General features: G+C 38.4%; 2 protein-coding genes across 4 annotated transcripts in view; both read right to left on the bottom strand.

Annotated features, from left to right (window-relative positions):
- LOC107092899 (ATP-binding cassette sub-family B member 6, mitochondrial-like) overlaps positions 1–2,550 on the bottom strand; it is a 56,112-nt gene extending 53,562 nt beyond the window's left edge. Inside the window, exon 1 of the mRNA XM_015387599.1 lies at positions 2,405–2,550. Coding sequence (XP_015243085.1) covers positions 2,405–2,527 — 123 coding nt within the window. The 5' untranslated portion in view covers positions 2,528–2,550. The remainder of the gene's footprint in view (positions 1–2,404) is intronic.
- Positions 2,551–12,167: 9,617 nt separating this feature from the next.
- Positions 12,168–21,309, bottom strand: part of LOC107092902 (kalirin-like) — an 84,715-nt gene continuing 75,573 nt past the window's right edge. For all 3 annotated transcript variants that reach the window (XM_015387605.1, XM_015387606.1, XM_015387607.1), the window contains 10 exons: positions 19,997–20,024; positions 17,603–17,765; positions 17,379–17,500; positions 17,150–17,281; positions 16,888–17,049; positions 15,609–15,687; positions 15,473–15,524; positions 14,551–14,699; positions 14,286–14,424; positions 12,168–14,203 (listed from right to left, as the gene is read on the bottom strand). In XM_015387605.1, the coding sequence (XP_015243091.1) occupies positions 13,646–14,203; positions 14,286–14,424; positions 14,551–14,699; positions 15,473–15,524; positions 15,609–15,687; positions 16,888–17,049; positions 17,150–17,281; positions 17,379–17,500; positions 17,603–17,765; positions 19,997–20,024 (1,584 nt within the window). In that variant the 3' untranslated portion in view covers positions 12,168–13,645. The remainder of the gene's footprint in view (positions 14,204–14,285; positions 14,425–14,550; positions 14,700–15,472; positions 15,525–15,608; positions 15,688–16,887; positions 17,050–17,149; positions 17,282–17,378; positions 17,501–17,602; positions 17,766–19,996; positions 20,025–21,309) is intronic.

The raw sequence follows: 21,309 nt of genomic DNA, 5'->3' as shown, positions 1-21,309 counted from the left end.
CATGCTTCTTAATCATGTCCATCTGTCATATCTGCTTCTCTGGACCTTTTGGTTCTCTACAAGTTTTCATTTTGGGTTTTTAGTTTTGCTTTAATTTTGGTTATCCTCTGTTGTTGTTCATAATTTTTATCATTTTTTTTAAATAGTTTTAAGTTTACTCTTCCTTGGTGTTTATTTTAGTTATTCTCTTTTCAGCATTTCTGTTATTTTTCTTTTTTTGTGTTTTTTTTGTTGTTGTTATCTTTAGATCGTGTTTTCCCATTGCAGATTACTCATCTACATTTCTCCAGTCCCTTCCCCATCACCTACTTGTCCCATTTGGTAATTCTGTGTTTCTTAAGGCTGATTTATACTTCGAAGGTAGGTCGTTTGCATAGGTGTCGCAGTGAACAAAAAGACGTCCCTGCCCCCTCCGCAGCCACTCTGCTGCACCTCTCCCAAATTGTAGTTGACCACAGACAGTGCTGCAGACAGGAGGCCGGCTTGTTTTGTTTTTATGACCAAAATTGCGGAAAACAACTTGTGAAGTTGAACCAGCTAGAAGAGCGAGGTTGGCCATATCTAGACCCACAGCGTATAGCGCTGACCACGCTTCAATATTGAGCATAAATCAAAAATGTCTGCGTCAAGCTCACTGCAACACACTGCGGCGGGGAGTATAACCAGCCCTAAAGTCATTAGTCTCTTTTCCCTTTTGTTTCATAGTAGTTCTTTCCAGCCCTATTGTATTTCCCTGATTACTCTTTGTTGCTCCCTAGTGCTCCTCTCCTTTCCCCTGAGCTCTCTTCTAGTCTCTTCTGTCCACATCTGCTCCCTATATACAACTCGTCTACAGTTACTTTTTGCTGGATTCTCTTCATGTATTTTCTACCTAGCATCTCCTTGTTTTGGTTCTTGATTTTACTGCCTATTATTTCTGAATTTATGCTTCTTTTACCATCTACATCATCATTCAATTTGCAAGGAACCATCTCTGCCTTTCCTCTCTGCATTTCGGTCCTCTACAAACATCCACTGATCTTGACACAATCATTCTTATTCAGAAGTTACCACAGATTTACTCAATTTCAGCTGTAGAATTTGTAGCTGTAGTAATGATAGGATTTTGTGGAAATGCAGAACATTAAAATACTTAGAATAAGGCCGTACTGTAATATAAATAAATCTGAGAGACTGCAGCATTGTGAATGTTCTGCATGCATGCTAACTGTACTCCTTAGAAAGTGTGTTTCTCTGTGTGCATTAGTGAGAAAACTCTCAAGCAATCTGTATGCATGGTTTAGTTATATTGAAATTAATTGAATAGATCTTCTGGATGCTATGTTGAAGAAGCAGCTAATCTACAATATTAAGAAAGAGGCTATATTAGAGGATCTAATTAGGAAGGCCAGCACTCTCTTAAGGTGCCTCCTTGACAGCACAGGCCGGGAAGACAGAACATTTCTGGCAAAAAATAAAACATGAAGCTGAAGTGAAAATTCAATTTGGAAGACTCTTACTGGCTTCACCTGATGTCCCTAACCGAAGCCTAGCCTTTCAGTGTCCTGACCACACTCCTCCGAAGCTAATCATCTTTCAAGATCCTCTTCATTTAGCTCCTGGCCTAGCCTCTCTCTAGCACACCAGCAAACTTTCCCCCACCTTCACCTCACCTCCTCTCCCATCCTCTGGCTTATTCCACCACCGGTGTCTGGGCTCCGGGGAAAAGACTACTCTGATTCCTTTTCTAGGTCACCCATCCAAGCGAATGTCGATTCACAGCATCAAAGTCTTCTGCCGTGGCCCGAGCTCCAAAGAACTTTCATTCATGTCGATAAAACTTTTCTGACTGCAGCTTTCTCTGTTTGTCTCTACAGGTTGATCACTGAGGGACAATAAATGTTAATTCTATTCTGTTGGATTTGATTTAATTGGTTCACTTATAGTCAGTTCGATTCTACAAACTCTCTCCAAAATACACTGTCAACTAAATTAACATAATCCATTTCTATAGCAAGAATAGTAACATTTCTCAAACAAACAGTGTACAACACAACTCTTTATTTCTTTTAACTGAGTATTTTTAGTTTTAAAGGCTGAGTCCAGTTGATCGGCCCATTTTACAGCTAATAGAAAACTCTCAGGATAAAAATCGCAATGTGTGTAATAGTTGTGGTATTCAACAATTTGGAAGAAACTAGGTGTCAAACTTACTCATTATCTAAAGTAAAACCCTATAGCTGGGGCTTCAGTTCTGTGTGAGAAAAAAATTATTTGACTTGTAAAACATGTCAAATGATAATAAGCTAGTGCTCCCTTATGTGTAAGTAAAGTATAAAATCTAATGAATGACATATTGTACAGTAAACTGTGAAGTAATAGATATAACCAGGTCGGTAAAAGGCATTCTGTGAATCAAAGTTACCTCAACATTCACAACTCCAGATTTTTCACTTGCTTTGTTCTTGGGGATGGTCTTCGACATTTGATCTCCAGCTGTTTTTGTTTTGCAATAAAACCTTTTCCCTCTGCTACAGCAGCACAACATTCAGAAGCAGAATGTTTCCAAATATCCTGTCAGCTGGAACTCTGTTAGCAACCAAGTTTTCAGCAGTGTTATTTCAGCAGTCAGAGAGAAACATCCATTTAGCTCTCAGCTAAAAGTTATAGTCAGCATTTTGCTTTGAGCTGGGAATAAAGCTTTGTGTGTGCGTAGAAGGGGACGATGTGTGCTTCTGTTATGGCATCAGAGTGAGGACCACTTTTTTTAATTTCACTATCATATTAAGGACCATTTGTTTCAAAGAGAGGATATTTTCCTGGTTAGGTTAAGGCCTGCTGTATAAATTGACTTTAGGTTAAGCTAAGTGTTTGGTATGCAGTGCTGATGGTTAGGTTTAAGGTTATTTTCAAACTTCATGCAAAGAAAGCTTTGAGAATTAATAAAAATGAATGAAACTCAATTCGAGTCCCTACATATGGCATAGTGGCATCCCTTCATATAGCAATTCTAGAATTGGCGGATGTGTTTGGTGAGGGTAACTAAAGTGAAAAGGTGTATCATAAAGTGTTGCATGCATTGTGATCTAGTGGGAGTTTGATTCTCTCTCACTGTTGGGTGGAGGTTTTTGAGGACCCAAATGCAGAGATCAGGAGGCAGAGGTGAGTCTTGTAGATTGAATAGGCAACTGAGGCAGAAATACAAAAATCCAACATACAGAGAACCAAAAATAAGATTGCATCAGGGAAAACTCACGTGGGAAGCCAGAAACAAGGGAAAAACAAAACAACAAACCAGCATTAAGTAACTGCAGAGGTGGTGTATTTATTGGGATACAAAGACACAGAACACAAAGAAACTAAAAAATAAGAAGAAATCTGACATGCTCTGGTTCTTTTCCTCCATGTAGAAATTAGCCTTAAATGAAAAGTCCGGTCAGAGAGGAATGATCAACGGATAATTATCTATACCTAAAACTAATAGATTCGCAGTGATTTAATGAATTTAGTGTTAATAAGTAAAAAAATAATAAAAATAGTAATTTTCGTTGAGATCACTGAGTCTGGGAGCGGCCATTTTTGCACAAATATAGTAACACCTCCCTCCAGACATCTTCCGGGAGTGATGTCACGGTGCGGTAAGCCTAGCGCCATTCTCCCCGCTTTACAAGCAAGATCAATGGGAACTACTAGACACATCTGCAATCAAAAATGATTTAACATTTCTAGAGGACTTCACCATTGCCCCGGTAGGGCGTCAGGGCGAAATGGCATTTAGGACAGCACTTCTGAAAAACGAGATTGGGAGATCCCAGCTCTCGCTGCAACCGTACGCTGGAATGACCCAGATGCAAAAAAGTGCAATGTTGTAAGGAGTTTTGTGATATCTGGTATTGCGTGGGTCCTCCTTGTGGCTGGCTCCAAATCCATTCGGAGTTCCCCTAACAGCTCCAAAATGGCAATGCTGGATAAACGACATGTTTTGATGATCGTTTCCTCGTTCATTGCAAAAATATTCACACGGAGTGAAAAAATGCGTTCTCTGCGTCTCCTTGCTTCATTTCGATGTCTCCTTCTTGCGACAATAACCGCTGCCATGTGTGCGCAATTACGCATACAGACCATTTGCACCTTCTTTTGAAACGTGTTAAATATAGAGTCAGATACCGTTAGCAAAATTGCTTTCAGGTTTGATAAATCACTTTGCGAGTGCTAAATTAATATATTTACATGTTCTCCTCCCACAAGACGCACTTTTGCGTGTAAACGCCCCATATTGCATATTCATTGCAGAAAAAGTACTAAATGGATAAGAGGCGCTATTTAGCACGTTTTAAAGACCAAATCCTTTTAGCACGCTTTTGATAGATCAGTTTGTACATTTTTTAGCATGCGCAGTGAAATAGCTCACGTTTTTATACACGCAAACCTTTGATAGATCCGGCCCTGTGACATCATAAACCGGTAGGTGGCAGTAGTGTTCTTTGACAAACATGGATGCCTGCTGTAAAGAACATTCAAATGCAGTTACTCTTAAGTAAAAACACTTACCGTATGTATTGAACAGTATGTAATAATTTTATATTTAAAATACTTTCAGAAGTTAAAATTCTGAATATGACCGGACTTTTCCTTTAATGGGTGATTCTGGGGATCCCTTCGAACATCCATGATTCTTTTTGTTCTACATTATAGCAGGCCTCCTCTGCTTTGAGACTTTGCTTGGATCCAATCAGTGGAGCTGTGTGTTCTTACCTGATATTACTTTGTTGTGTTACTGTCAAGTTGCTGTTAATGGCTAGCTCGATGCTTCACTCTCTTCTACTTTCATTCATTTAGCAGTTTGCTCCTATTTTCTTGTTAATTTAGGTGCAGCAATAGTCCTACACCCAAACATCATGTTTTCTTGTTACCAATCATGTTACTTGTAACCAATGACAAGCAGATATACATCTGACACGGCACCACTCTTATCCAATTATCTGTTAGACCAGATAGTCGATGCACTTTTTTTACATTCTATGATTGGATATTGTGACGCAGCCCAGCTAAATTGAAAATAAATCTGCTCTTCAAGCCTCATGCTTCTTAAAGGAGGACAAACATGTGTCCGGCTGGATGCTGTGCCGGTCGCCAGAGAGTGCAATAAAAATCCGGCCTAAAGGCGGACATCTGGTCACCCTTATTTGTTAATCTTCCAACCCGACATTGTCTACATATTAAACCTTTAGATAGGGGGTTAAAACAGAAATATGAAACTTGTAAAAAAGTTCCTTTGTTGCAGTGCAGGATCCCTAAACAAGCCATCCCTTGCCTGCTAGCTTGTTTTCATCGATTCAAGTCAGCCATCTGGGAGACTTCCCCAACTTCACCTACCATGATTTGTATAATTATTTGCTAAATGAGTACCAGCCTGTTGCTCGGACTCCCATCATGATGAAGTGCTTCGAAACGCTGGTTAAAGAATCATCTCCCCCCTCCCCCAAACAGTGAAAAAGCAGCGTGGCGGCCTTCCAGGCTTATAATACGCTGGGGGAAACCCTGCATGCCTGAAAAAAGATTAAACTCTTCACTTGTTTTTGACTTCCACATCTGCCTAACTGAAAAAAAAATCTCTACAACAATAATTTGAGCATGACAACTAACTGTTTAAGAAATGTTCACTGCAAATTCTGCTGGTTGCAGCTGGTTGCCAGCTCTGTCTCTTTACGGCATCCACCCATCTTGTTCGCCTTTGTGGATCATAAAATGTCTTTTTTCCTTTCTTCCTTGTTGGTTGGTACACCCGTATGCTGAGCATGGGATACCATGTTTATGTTGGTGTTTTCAATGTATTTATTCGTTCCTTGCACTGTTTTTGCACATCACTATCACTTTATTTGGATTTATAGTTATACATATGCATATATATATATATATATATACATATATATATGTATAGAGTGATATGCTTATATGTGTATACGTTTCAATATCTTCTTGGACCTGGATATATATGTATTTGTATATCTGGAGCGTGTAACAAAAGTAATTTCCCTCTGGGATTATTAAAGTATGTTTGATTCTGATTCTGTATAATGGGGAAAAACTGCAATAGCTGCTGGTCATGTTCTAAGTACGTACAGTTTGTTTTTCTACCCAAAGAGGAGATGTTGTGGCTGTCATGATTGGCTGAAGTCAGCTGAAAGTCCTCTATATACACCTCCTGCATGTACAGACTGTTGCCTCTAATAATTTCTACACAAGCGTGGAGCAAAAATTGTGATAGGTTTTCAGAAGGGTTTGTTTGATTTGCTAAATCTCATTCCCTATTGGGCTTAGTAAAGGTTTTCTTTTGCCGTTTGTACTAAAAGGATAATCAGAGATGGCCTGCATGGTGGAGCAATGCAGACTTGCAGCAAGAAGGTTCTTGGTTAGATTCCTGACATGGGATATTTCTGCATGGAGTTTGCATGTTCTCCCTGTGAATTCGTATAGCTCTCCCTGGGTACTCCAGTCCAAAAACATATGTTTTAGGTTAACTGATCGCCCTAATTGCCTTTAGGTGTATGTGCAGGGTTGTATTGAGTGTGTAGGGTGTATCTCGCCTTTTCCCCAAAGACTGTTTCAGATATTCACCCATGGCAATGATAAACAAGCAATAGACAATGGATGGATGGTTTGACACTTCACATTAAGATGAGCCCACTTTTATTGCCAGTTTCAAACTGTTCCTCCTTGAAAACCTTTAATGCACTTAGTTCATAATAATCACATATCACACTTAAAAACTATAAAAAAGGAGGGCATTGTAATTGGTTTTGTTTTCTTTGCCATGCTGCAGCAGGTTCCTAAAAGGATGGGACCCTACCCATTGTCGCCATAGGCATGGTGAATCCATGTATTCTTTGTTTTATTTTACAGAAACAAAGAAATTGTCAGGTAAATGTCCAGGCACCACCTGATGTGTTGCTCCAGGCAGAAGAGTTTAAAATTAATGATCAAACACTGATAAGATGCTGCTATAGAATTAAGCCATTAGAGATTAATGGAGATGAAATTTTAGTATGTGAGAAACCACTTTGTGTTTTTGGGGAGCAGTTAAAGCAGCTGGTGGGGTCCATGATTACAACCAAACTTAGTTCGGCCTTTTTTCCTGTTTAAATTTTTAAACTTCTATAAAAAATGTTTGGCAGTTTGACCTAAATGTCTCTTTTTGGGAAATATGAAGCGCTTTCCAAACATCAACCACAAACATGGACTGCTACTGTACATCCAATACATTCTCAAACAGTTCCAAGACTCAGAGAAAATGTGAAAGAACGCACAGCGATTTATGGGCTTATTTTTACCCCTTGTATTTTTCTTAACACTGCTTTTATAGGGATTTCTTTTAGAACAGGCTGTTTCAGCTCAATGGGATTTGTGAGAAAATAAAATATTTTAAACTGAAAGGTGAATTGCTTTTGTTTATCCTTTAAGATTTGTTGCTCTCATTGTAAAACTGTTTGATGTTGGGATTGTTGGAACTCAGGAACAAGCTGAACTGGGCAGTTTAAAACTTTTTAATTAACCTGTTTTTTAGACCGTAAAAACTGTAAATCAAAAATCTGAAAACCGACATCATTCTTCCCATTCCTGTTACTCTGTCCTGTTTGTTCAACTAGAACCATATCTGAACCATTCTATGCTTTTCCCATCTTCCACCATTTTAATAATGGTTAGTGCACTTTGATGAGATAAAGTAAAAATATTTAGTGTTGTCTGAAGTTTATGTTAAATAAATGTCATTTTGTAATTTCATGTAGTCATCTTTGCTCTCAGAAGATTACTGTTAAATATTTATGCTCCAAGTTTGCAGGAAGGACAAACATTTCTGGATGAATTAGAAAAACATTTTTGAAGGGAAACTAGATGGCATGAAGCAATGTTGGATAAAATAACCTATGACCAAGAAACCTACCTTTTAAAAAGACCATGATGCAAATTACCTTGAACTTAATTTACCTCGGCTTTCAGTGGGAATCTGAAATATGGCAAAACAAATTTGGTGTGAAACAAATCATCTTGATTGGTAGATGAAATTAGTTTTTTTTTATTTCTTGATTTGAATCCATGGATGTGAAGAGTTATAGTGCCACCTTGTGGAAAAGAATAGACATCTTCTTGAAGCGCCAGTTAACACAGCAGAGGACACATATAAATATATACAAACAAGCAGGTTGCTTTATTGGTAAAGAATAACAAACCAGCAGGTTGCTTTATTGGTAAAGAATAACAAACCAGCAGGTTGTTGGATCCTGTACAGAAGTTTGCTGAGTCGCACAGCCGCATGAAGCATCAGCATTTTTCTCTAGTATGAACACAGCCTCTAACAAAATTTAGCCAGCACAGTCCTGCATGGCTTAAGAGGTGCATTGTGGGATGGTGGATTCATCACCCTGGATTAATCGGGAGTCATTTTGCTAAAAAAAAAAAAAAAAAAAAAAAAAAAAAAAAAAAAAAAGGATGAACTAAAGTTTGTTAAACTGCTTTTCTAAGATCCATTAATGAAAAAAATTGAAAAAGAAGCTAGAAGCAGGAACTAGGATATCATATTATTTACACAAATAAGAATGAAAAATGTGAACTACTTTCATTTAAAGATTTTAGCTCATTAAGATCCTGAGTGCTAAGATGCAAGAAGGAATGGTGTGAGTTCTTTTAGAGCAGATCAACAACTGCATGTTGCAGAACTCTACCAGAACCAGAACTCCAATATTTTCAGTCATTTCAAGGGAATCAAGCAAATTTTTTTCCATTTCACTATTTCGCTTTTCTACCCAACTTTAGCGCCATTCAAGTTTTCAAGGCAACCTGCTGATAAGACAACATTCCACTCTTTTATTGGGTGCTAAATGCACCTTTTTATGATTAAGGATTTTGTTATGTTAGCTCTTTTGTTTTGTTTTGTTTAAAAGAGGAAGATGGACCAGATAGATTTTGCTGCATGTGGCTTATCTTGGCTTGATTTAAAGATAACATTTATGTATAGTCTTCAGTTGAAATGTTAGTTTTGTTTCATAAATATTAAGCTTCACATCATGGATATTCTCATCACCATGAAAGCATAAGTGAGTGGAAAAACATGGCCTATAGTTCAGAGTCTGATTATCTAATGTGGTTGAATTCAGCTCTGTTTATCTAACAATCACAGTCACATAGAGTAGATGTTAGTGTCACTAGGTTCATAAAAAGGCTTGGAAGGTCCACGGGAAACAGCTCGGTCCAGGATGATGAGTGAAACTTAATCTTTTAGTTTGTTCAGTACTAACCGTGGCAGCTGAGGAAAGTCTACATGCAAACAACTCCTGAGATGGTCTCTGTGGTTCTTTGACAATTTTAAAATGACAGAGTTCTGTGACCTGGCATGCAATCTCAGTTACTCAATGAGTTCCCTGATTAGCAGAGTTTAAAGCCTTTTAATCTCCTCAGAATAGGCTGGTTATTTAAAGAGAAACACATTTCCCCCCTCATATTGGTTCATGCTTATATTAGGACAGTTGCATTAACTTGTGGAGTAAACCTGATTTTTCTCCTATAGTTCATTTGACATTTACAATCTTAACAGGGAACCTAGTGAAATGAACTAGAAGCAAACTCTCATAGAAAATACTGAATCGCAGCAATTAAGTTAATAAATAAACCTAAAATTTACTTGGCCTTATGTGACACAGGAAGTGATTGTTGCTTTTTTTGTATTTGTCAGTGAGGACTTAAATAATAATAAAAAAATGTTCCTACTTTAAAGTCTTGGGAATTTTGTGCTTTTATAGAAATCTTTTGTTTTTTTTGGTTTACTTATTTATGTAAAAAAAAACTTTTCCACTTTAGCTCTGTTACATCCACTGTGCTTGTTGTGCACACTTGTTGTCAGTCTAAACCTGTGAGCATCATAATTTAGATGTGACACCAACAACCCAGATGGACAACGGGTTGGTCATTAATTTGCATCTAACTTCGACTGTGCTCAGGAGGATGGACCTCGGCTGCCATGACCCGGTGACTGAAAACTTAAACGTGACAAGATTTTTACTGTTGTCTCTGAGGCCTTTCAAAAGCCTCTTTCTGTTCTTTGTGAGCTGGTTTAAACTTTAACTTATATATTTGCTCTCTGGAATACTTAATTGGGCAGAAACAACAAGGCAGGACATAAAATAATAATGAAAAAAAAAATGGATCCCATTAATACATAAAAAGATGTTTCCACCAGATATTGATAAACGTTTAAATGATTAATAATGTGCTGAGATCTTAATAAGTAAAAATACATGGAAAACTGTCTTTGGTGGAACACGTTCTTGCTTGTATAAAAACAATAATCTTCACTCTAACTCTGAATCTATAATACAATTTTCATGCTTTAAAGAGGATTTCTATTAATGTTGGTCTATAGATCTTACAGTATGAATGTTCTTAAAATTCATTAAAAATTGCCCTTGAGTGAGAGTTTTAAATATTGATTATTGTGTTCTTCTGTTGCTAAGAACTCTTTTTATTTTGCCATGATCAGAGCTGTCTGAATAGTGAAGGCAATAGGGAAGGAGGTAGGAAGAGGAAACAGGATGCTTCCTAAGGTTGGTTCATGTTGCACAGGGACCTTCTATCATTCTGCTGCATTGGTCGGACTATACAGTTTCCCAGAATCCTTTGTGTAGCAGGAGGTATTAGCACAGCCCACCTCACAGAGATGAACAAAAACAAAGTAATTCCTCAGGTCTGTGTGACGTATGCTAATGTCCCCAACTTCATATGTTATGGATTTTATAAGGGAGAGCTTTAACCGTTTGTTTTTATTGTTTTCTTAAGGCTGGAGAAACAATTTGACATCATCTGGTTTTAAATCCAGTCTGGGAACTCACTGGGATAACTAAAGGAATTCCTTGAGAAACCGGCATTGCTTTTCTCTTTCAGTGAGATCTACGCAGAAGTTGGAGCAGATAAGTCCGTTTCTGAAACTCAGTGGTTCTGGAAAGAAAAGAAGGTTTATTTGTTCCTTATCCGACTCTGCTTTTCTGAGGTGAGAAGCTGTTAAACATCTAATTTTCCACTTCATAAAACCTTTTTTTTTAGCTTAACGTTTTAAATAAAATAAACATGTCTCATATTAGAATGAGTGAATCTTATCGTCACTTTATTCAATCATCTTAGCTTGATCCATAATGAATATAATTCATCAAGCTACTCACTGGTTTTCCTCATGTTTACCTTACAATAAAGGAAGTGTAATTCTTTTTGACTGGTTTTAAATAGGTCTTAATCTGATAATACACACAGAATGTCATTTAAATCTATATTAAAACAAACATTTTGTCCTGTAAATAGATTTTAGACAAATTATACTGATGTATTTATTCCAATTAATAGTTTTATTTATGTCATTAATACTCTTCCTAAAAAGCCAAGATGCTTCATGCATTGTAAAGAGTGACAGAGGGGTCTTTTCTTTTAACTGATTTCACTTTTCTCCCTCTTTCGAATTCATTAGTTTGGATAATAAAGAGTAGATAATAGTTTGAAGGTTTACAACCAAATGATCAAATCTGCTGTTTTTGAATGAAAGTGATGAAGTGTGGGTACGGTAGATTGTCTACTCTATGAGTAACTGAACAGATTTGGCTGAAATCCACCAGTCTTGAATCCAAACAGATCTTATTTATTTATCTCAGTGGATGATTTATGCTTAAACTATCATTGTATAACTGCATAAAAAAAAAAAAATCAAGGCTTTCTACTGCAGCACACTGAATGCTCACTAAGGTACAGGTGATGTAGAGAAAGTGGCCCAATGAAAACACAATACTTACTGAACACATTCTCTAAGAAATACATTCATTATTCATTTGCAACAGAGAAGCAAACATCTGCCCCAGAGATTAGTCAAATAGAGACATCAGCACAAATACAGGCAGGCTGTTTGCCACAGTGACTGGTAGAAGCTGGAAATGTACAACCAAATGGGTGTGATGTTTTTTCTACCTGATTACTGAAATATTGAAGTTTTCATTTCCTGAAACAGACGTATTTATAACCTGATTTCCAACCTATCCCAGGTGATTTTACATGTAGATGATCCCTGATAGTTCTGCTGCTCTGTAAACTACACGCCTCGATTCTACCCAAAAATCTTTGTAAACAGTTTAATGAACTGAGGTGACGCCTTTTTTTCCCCTTGAATTCGATCCACAGGTCCTCTCTGTGTAACTTCCAGCCGTTCAGGGCCTGAAATCTGCTGCTTTACAGTCCGGCCAGTGGAAAAAGAAGTGAACTTTTTCTCATCTCTACAGCGTCAAACAAAACAAGATCTTTACATTCTTGGTTACACTTGGACGTACAGTCCTACAGAACCAGGACTACAAAAACAATCTGACATTAATCTAACAGTCTGCAACCTGTAGCTGTGTGTAGTTTTTTACCATACAGTGGACAACATCTTCTACTGATACACATATTTTTCTGCTGGAACTGTTTTGTATTCAAGATCAAATCATCATAACAAAATAAATATGTATGTTACATTGGTCAGTTTGTGAAAACATGTTCTTGAGTCCTTAACACTGAAAATAGAAAGTCACAAAGAGTCACAAAGAGTCCAGTGTCATTGCGCTTGTACCATCCAACTGAAAAAAAGGGACATGGTTCCTTCTCCATAGATCTTCTCCGTACACAAATATTCCTGCTACCCTTTAAAGGTCAGTTAAAGAGAATCACGGTGCGTTTTATGGTCGGGTATTTTGTTTCCTTTTACAGCTTCATCCACTTTACTATATTAAAGAACCACAGCTCATGTAAGGCACGGCCGTCTGCCTCTTTTCCTACCTACTTAATAAATCCTAAACAAACACGTCTAATAAAGTCATACCAGTTTCCAGAACTAATGAGTCATAATGACACTGGTTTCTGTTGGTATCCTTTTATATCGGTAGAGTGGATGAAAAACTCTGCTCCAACCCATTTCCTTTCAAATATATTCAGAGTGAGTTTGCTGTAAAACTAGGTGCCTCCTGTGAGCAGCAGTCCTTTTGGCGTTCTGATGATCCGGTCCTACAAACCAATAATGTCTAGAATTGTCCAACTTTTGCTTTAAGTTCCAAATTCTAAATAAATAAGCTGCTTTACTACATGAAGGAAAACATTCACATCAGAAATAGTCTCTGTGTTTGACCCACATAATGAATTTAGATAAAGATATGGAGGTCCTCACTGATCATCTTAAAGATCCATCTTATGGTATGGTGGAGGACCTGTGATGCTGTGGGTCGACTGTCCTTCAAAGGCCTTTGTTTCTTCTTAGCATTCAAGGTATCGTTAATACCTTTTTGAAAATAAGAAGTAGATGGCCTGTACTTTTAGAGCATTAAAAAGAAACAAGTGTATTTTGGAGCAGGATAAGGATTTAAAAGATTTGGAGAGAATGTTTCTGTGTGTCTCTCCACATGGCTGAGAGGATTTCTTTGAAAGGAGTGTTGTTTAGGAAATGAAAATGAAGACACTATTATTTTTCAAATAGTGACTCATACAGAACCAAGACGTTTAATGTTGGAACAAACAGGAACCTTTTCCACTCGTGCGTTCATCAGACAGTAGATGGTGAAGAAGTTTTAGCGATGGCGCTCACAGATGGACAGAATGTTTACCGCTTTCTCCATCACAGTGTGTTTCCCATACTGCTGCTCACCAAACCTTTGATGTTGGTGACAGGACGAACGTCATGCAGCTGTCTTCTTCGGTCAATAAATGTGGCCAGCCTTGACCTGTCCAGGGGCGTCTTGGAGTACTCGCCTCCTTGAGCACCCCCACGTCCCACCCATGGGTGCTGTAAACATGAAGTGGCACTAGGCCTCTTCCTGGGATCCTCCTGCAGCACTGACAACACAAAATCCCTGGCTGCCTGACTCACATGGCGGAAGTATTCATCCGGGAAACAGAAGTCCAGGCGGCAAATGTTTACACAAGTTTCCTCTGGTGATTCATCCAGAAAGGGCGATACGCCGCTGAGCATGACGTAGGCCAGGACGCCCATGCTCCACAAGTCTGTCGCAACAGAGACCGGCGTTCCTCGGATGAGTTCTGGGGCGGCGAATTCAGGGTTTCCAAGTAAGAGGTGGACATATTGGCGGTTAGCAGTGAGCTGGACAGCGTCGCCAAGGTCAATGAGCTTAACGGACGGAGTTGGAGCTCTAAGATCCACCATGATGTTCTCTGGCTGCAAAGGGAAAGAAAAAAATCAATACAACTCAACCAGTCAACAAAAAAAAGCATATTTTTTATGTTTTCCTTTTCATCACCTTAAGATCCAGATGTGCGACCCTGCAAGTATGGAGATGCTGTAGAGCCTCCAAAGTCTCTCTGATAAAAAACGCCACTTTCTCTTCCATCAGCTCATCATGGGCGACCAGGTAGTCAAGCAAACGGCCATCTTCCAGCCTTCAACAAACAACGATTCGACAGAGATGCCATTTGAGTAAACATGTCTTAACCAGGAAAACAGCAGTGGCACTGTAACAATAAAACTCAGCTTTAATTATGCCCATTTGGTGCCGTAAGACTCACAGTTCCAGGACCAGCATCAGAGAGGAAGAGGACTCGTAGGTGTCGAGCAGGACCACCACTTGGTGGCTCTGTACATGCCGGAGAATGTCTGCCTCGTGTGCAACCTGTTCCTTCTTCTGCATCTTCTTATTCACAAACTTCACTGCAACCTGTACACGAAAAAAAAGCAACAACAAATATTTCTTTATTTTAAAGATGTAGGCAAAAAAACTAACATCATGTGAAGCTACTTAGTAAATGTCAGTGAAAAATTATTGAATCTCAACACAGTATACTAAAAGTATCACAATAGGAAAAATAAAGCATATATATATATATATATATATATATATATATATATATATATATATATATATATATATATATATATATATATATATAAAGATCAAGCAAAGTCTGAAATTGTAGGGGTGGCCTTGTCTCTTGCAGCATCATGGTGGGCATGACATGGGCACATAAGGACAATATGTGCAGACAGAGAATATGCTGGAGTTATGGGAACCAGTTGGGCAGCCCAAAGCTCCATGGATGCTTTGGCCCATGAGGCTCTAAGTTGTGCACTGGAGAGAAACCAGTCTTGATTTGATCAAGTAAATCAGGCCATGAGGATCACATGTTTGGCTTTTGTTAAAACAAACAGCTCTGGCACATGCAGGTGATACTCTAAATGGAATAACTGAAAAAAGTGCTTTAATGTAAGCTCGCTTTTTGAAACTCATGGAAATTCTTGCAGAAACTTTCTCAAGTTTATGTAATGGAGCAGAAGTTTTTAAAGAAAGATCACAAAGCCAGGAATTTTAACAGTTTACTGTAAAAGATATAAAGATCATCAAATATAGTTGACATGAAAACTCAAATATAAAACTGCAACCCTGGGCTGTAGGATATAATAGAAACTTCACAATGTGACGCCATGTCCTACCTCTTTCTTTGCTGGTTTGCTGAAACATTTTCTCACAACTGAAAAGCGCCCCCTTATCAAAGAACAGAGATAGAGATCAACAATTAAAATTATTGTTCCTGTTTTTAGTTCTCTGGTGAATTAAAACAAGTTTTACCTTCCAATCTCGTTGATTTCTGTGAAGGCTGATTCAAAATTTTCTTTCCACTGAATCCCTGTTCCATCACAACCAGAATCTGAGCAGAGAGGAAGCAGGAGAACGAGAGGGTCTAAGGTCAGAAGTTCAAGACATTTGGAGGCAATTTGGTGTGGAAAACATGATATTAAGCCTTTTTGTGTGGACATTTCTAATGAAAAGTCTGCCTATTCGATTTAAATTTGTATTACTTTAAAAAAAGATGCTGCGAATGAAATGGCATCACATTCTTCAGATAGTGTTTTGAGAGTCTAATTTAAAGACCTAAAGGAACTATTGAGCTAATGGTGGTTTAGTCTCCTGTCTCACCGCTAAATCAAAACTTGTATTTAGTTTAAGGATTCAATGGAAGCATTATTGTTTTAACTCAGTTTCCACGGAACCAGTAACAAGCGTGTTGGGAGAGAATATTTCTTTTGTTAACAAGCAAATTGAGTGTAGGCTGTGAATAAGCTAAATGCGATTGGAAAGGTTATATATGTAACATATATTAACACACAAGTTATGTCAGCATTAGTTGAATGTCTTCCATAGATAGATAGATAGATAGATAGATAGATAATTTTTTTAATCTAGTCTAGCAAACATTAATTCTGTATTTTTAAACAAGTTTTGAGGAGTTATACCTTCTTTTTATACTTCTATTATTTACAGTAGAAATTCTTACTGTTGTATTTTTAGGTATATAATTTTAAGATCTTTCCAGGGACAACAGATGAAAAATAGCCTTTTGCCTGATTCTGGTGCATATGCAGGAATATGTAAGTAATAAAGCAGTATATGCACAGATCTGTCAGACCAGAACACTGGCTCAATGAGCAGCTGATGGAGTGAGCCCCCCAGGTGCCTGGCATCCACCTGATGTACTGTAGGTTGACTGCAGTGTGGTGCTATTTTGGGGGGAAATGTGGATTTGGAATCAGTTTTTATGGCAGTGAAGCCTAGTGTACTGATATCATGGTGTTAAAGAGGTGTTGTTGCCGTCACCTAAAGTATACACGGTAAACCTTCCTAGTCACCTATGATCAGGTCAGTGTTTATATCCCACCATAAGATTTGGATGCCTTAGTCTAGTTTTATGCAAATCAATCCGTCAGTCAGTCCGTCCGTCCGTCCGTCCGTCCGTCCGTCCGTCCGTCCATCCATCCATCCATCCATCCAAATAATTTTTCAGGCTGATATGAAAAGTTGCAGTTTTAGTCTGTTCCATCTCTCTGTGTGCGTCAGTGTGTGTTCTTACTGCAGCTGGCCAGTGTAACCATATTTGAGGGTTGGGATGGTGGGCCAACCCCCCAGCGGTTGGATGCTCGAACTCTGAATTGATAGTGACCTCCAGGAATAAGATTATCGATTTGTACACACTCCTCCCTGCAGCTGGCCGCCTGCTGCCACAAGAACGAGTCTACGGGTGGCGGAGAAGAACGAAGAAGTGTGAAGAGAAGGAAATGTTAAGGCTGTTTGGAATATTAAATATCATCAACAATTTAGCATTTTCCACAGACCTTCCTGCCTGTACTCTACTGAATAGCTGGTGATGGCACAATGAGTGGATGAAGCGGGAGGGGGCCAGTGGACCAGCACTGTGGTGCTGCTCACCTCCTGTGCCAGGGGCCTCCCTGGAGCCGCTGGGATACCTTCAGTTTATTAGAACAGCATTAGAGATACACCTTTAAATATGTTTTATGATTGTGGAAGTGGTTAGTGTTTAACAGAAGGGAAAAAAGGAGGCACCTTGCACTTTAATGGAGGCGGACGAAGAAGCAGAGCCGTGATCATTAACAGCAACACAGGTGTAGATACCTGTATCTTGAGGCATCACATTACAGATCTTCAGTAAGATGTCACCAGTGTCCCTTTAGTGGAGAGGAAGAGAAGAACAACCAAAACAGACGTGAGGAAGACGTGAAAAGAACTAAATAAAGAGGCATTCTGATTTCACCGGTGATCACTTTTACCTGATATCAATGGTGAAGCGGCTGTTACTGGTCACCAGGTTTTGGTCAGGGCCCTTCACGGTTACAGAGGGTTTGGGCCGTCCGCAGACTTTACAGCAAAGGACCACCGTCTCTCCAAATGCACAAACTACATCCGATAGCGGGACCAGGAATTCAGGAGCCACTGAACACAGGAAATACATCACAGCTCTTTCCTCCAGAAAGGTACAGAATTTCTGGACCTTTAATGGTATCTTTTCACTGGGCACTCTGAGACATGCATTCTACTTTTATTCCGTACACACTAAAATAATGTTAATGTAAACCATTTAAAGCAGCATATATCTGATTAGTCTGCACCATCGACACTAAGTCAAATTCCTTGTAAGTGCAAAGTAAACTTGATTTTAATTTTGATTGTCATGATTGTTCATCTGAGGTCTGAGAATTTTCTTGTACTAGTTGGATAATTTCTATATACTACAAGAGTAATATTATATTTTGCACACCTATTTTTATTTGATTGTTATACTATTCCCTACTATAGCAGCCATTCAAAATGCCAGGCGAATGGCAGCCCACTTCCCTGCAACCTTAGACTCCACCCTTTTACAAAATTAAGATGACGTTAAGATGACGCTCTTTAGATCTTAATGTTCACAAATAATGACAGAAAGAATATTTTAGCACAAAGATCAATTTAAAAAGGAATTGTAGGGGACCAGCCAAGGAACCATCAAGGAAAGTGGGGAAATTTTATATGGTTACTACTCTACATAAATTAAGGAAGTGTGTGAGTCTGTTTTACCCTAATGATAGCAGCCTGTCGAGTGTCAGAAATAATGTTTTGTGATGTAGTTTATCTAATTAAGACGGTTCCTCTGTCCGGATAAAAGGTCATCATTGTTATGCGTGTGGCAATGGTTTGGGAATGGAATGAAAGCAGTATCATTGATCTGAGAACAAAGTGTTTTATTTTGATAAGACGTGAGCCATGGATGTCCCCTCATCTGCTAACGTGTATGATGTAATGATGTACTGATGTGGCAGACTGGAGTTTGTATAAAATGCTTCTTTAACTATGATTTGGGTCCACACTAACGAGATGTGAGCCTGGTTGGTGAGCGCTGCCTTCTGTAACCAAACTAAATTCTCTGATCTGAGTAAGATTACAATTTCTGTCAAAATCATGTCTCATGTTTATGTAATACATATAAATTATTAAGTGTATTTTGATCTCTTCTCAGGTAAAGAACCGGAGAGAACTTTAACACATTTGGATTAGATTGAGACATTATGCTCCAATGATTGATAGCATTTTAACATTGATAAAATGGGCAACCTTTTTACAGTTGGCTTTTGTATCTCTGCTTCTGTCTCCTTGAACCCCAGTCAGCCTCAGCAGATGGCCGCTCACACTGAGCCTGGTTCTGCTGGAGGTTTCTTCCTGTTAAAAGGGAGTTTTTCCTCTCCACTNATTTTGCACACCTATTTTTATTTGATTGTTATACTATTCCCTACAGTAGCAGCCATTCAAAATGCCAGGCGAATGGCAGCCCACTTCCCTGCAACTCCCAGCAAAATCCCATCCAACTTCCAGCCACTGGAGTGACCCCCTCTAGAGTATGTTTTTACTTCGACTCCACTCCTTTACAGAATTAAGATGACGTTAAGATGACGCTCTTTAGATCTTAATGTTCACAAATAATGACAGAAAGAATATTTTAGTACAAAGATCAATTTAAAAAGGAATTGTAGGGGACCAGCCAAGGAACCATCAAGGAAAGTGGGGAAATGTTATATGGTTACTACTTTACATAAATTAAGGAAGTGTTAGGATTATTCTTGTTGGTGATGTGTGAGTCTGTTATACCCTAATAATAGCAGCCTGTTGAGTGTCAGAACTAATGTTTTCTCATGTAGTTTATCTAATTGGGACTAATTGAGAGTTTTTCCTCTCCACTGTCGCTACAAGCATGCTTAGTGTGAGGGATTGCTGAAGAGTCAAAGAGTCGATGCAATCAACTGGTTTTCTTTACATAAAAAACATTCAATCAATTTGACTGTATGATCTGGTGAACAATAAAGTTTCTTAAGATGACGTGTTGTGAATTGGTGCTATAGAAATAAACTGAATTGATTAGTCAGCGCAGCATTTTACTTTAGAGACTTATTCAATTTTTTTGTTATATTGAATTCCCCTTCGCTTAACCATTCGTTCATCCCCACACTTGGACATGTCTCTTGGCATTTCCCACTGTAGTGAAGGTTTTTAAAACTGATCAGGGCTCTGGTTATGCTTTTAAATTGGGTTTATTTACACCTTAATAAACTCTGAGTTAAAGTTTTCAGAATTCATCCTAGATGAATGGCTGGAAAGCTGCACTGGATCATGTGATTGCATCTGTTTCTCACCTGTCTGTATGAAGTTTGGGTTGAGAAGCTGAAAAACAATTACAGATACAGGTTAGGTTTCAAACATCGAATTCTAAACCACAAAAAAAAGACATTTGCTTTTAAACTTGTGCTCCATGACATTGATTTACTGACTAAAGTCCCATTCATTTAGTGAACTAACATCTGAAAACTCAATAAGGTCTCAGTCATGATTTAGTCATAAATGTTTTAACAAACCTTTGTCATTTTTACCGCGTTTAACTCAGCTCATCCTGATGCTTTAATCACAACAGATGGAAACTCAAAATACATTTTTTTTCTAGCTCTGCTGTTACTCAAAACAATTTAGATTAAGGGACAACATAATGAGAATCCAGTTTTGTTGGGTAATTATAGAGTTTAAATAGGAAAGTTTTAAAAGAGCTTTACTTATGGCTGAAATTTACAAATGTGAACATCAACATTTAAACAAAATTTGAACTGAAACAGATCTTACCATTTTAGACAATAGGATAAGTTATTTTAACAACCCAGATCTATTTAAGAACTCTTCTTCCAGACAGTTATTAACGTTTGCATTAATGTGGTTTTCCTTTGATAATAAATTAAATTCTTCTTTGGATGCCCTCCACTGTGTTCACATTAAATCCAGGTGAAAACTCTTGATGTAATGGAACAGAGGTTCCTTCCATCAGTCTATAAATTTTTGAAAAAAGTCTTGTTAAAAAAGCTTTTGTCACTTTTGGTCAGTGTTGGTTTTGTCCATGAGACTGTATGGCTGCTGTTGTTTTAGCCCCGTCTCTTTCTTATCAACCAGTCATTAACTCTGCCTGAAATAGATGAGGTCTGCGATACTTTTAATGGTCTTCTTGGTTCCTATGTGACTCCCTGAATGAGTTCAGACATTAAACTAGTAACTTTGGTCAACCAGCCCACTGCAACAGCTCGGGGTCACTGAAGTCCCAAACTCTTGAACATGTGTGACCCTTCAAAGGTACAGAGTCAGGTTATACACTTACACCCAAAAGACCAAAGTCCAGCTGATCATGACAAGAGTAATTACTCCAAGCATCCATCCTGATTGTGTTCTTTTTCAGTCTAAATAGAACCACAGCACTGGGCGTGTTGAGCTGACACAAACAGACTTGGCGCTGAGTTTTTACGGCACTAGTGGCTCGTTTTTTCCACTGTAGGCTGACAGGAAAGAGGGTATGAGAGAGGGGGAGAGACTAGCCTCGTGAGACCATCCTGATCTCGCAAGCTTTCAAGGTTTCACTCGCAGATCAGTCTGGCTACCTTCCGTTAAAGAAAATTTGGAGCCGTTCACCAAA

The sequence above is a fragment of the Cyprinodon variegatus genome, unplaced genomic scaffold, assembly GCF_000732505.1.
Source record: "Cyprinodon variegatus isolate N-32 unplaced genomic scaffold, C_variegatus-1.0 Scaffold399, whole genome shotgun sequence".
Classification (NCBI taxonomy): Eukaryota; Metazoa; Chordata; class Actinopteri; order Cyprinodontiformes; family Cyprinodontidae; genus Cyprinodon; species Cyprinodon variegatus.
This window is presented reverse-complemented; position numbering and strand designations above follow the sequence as displayed.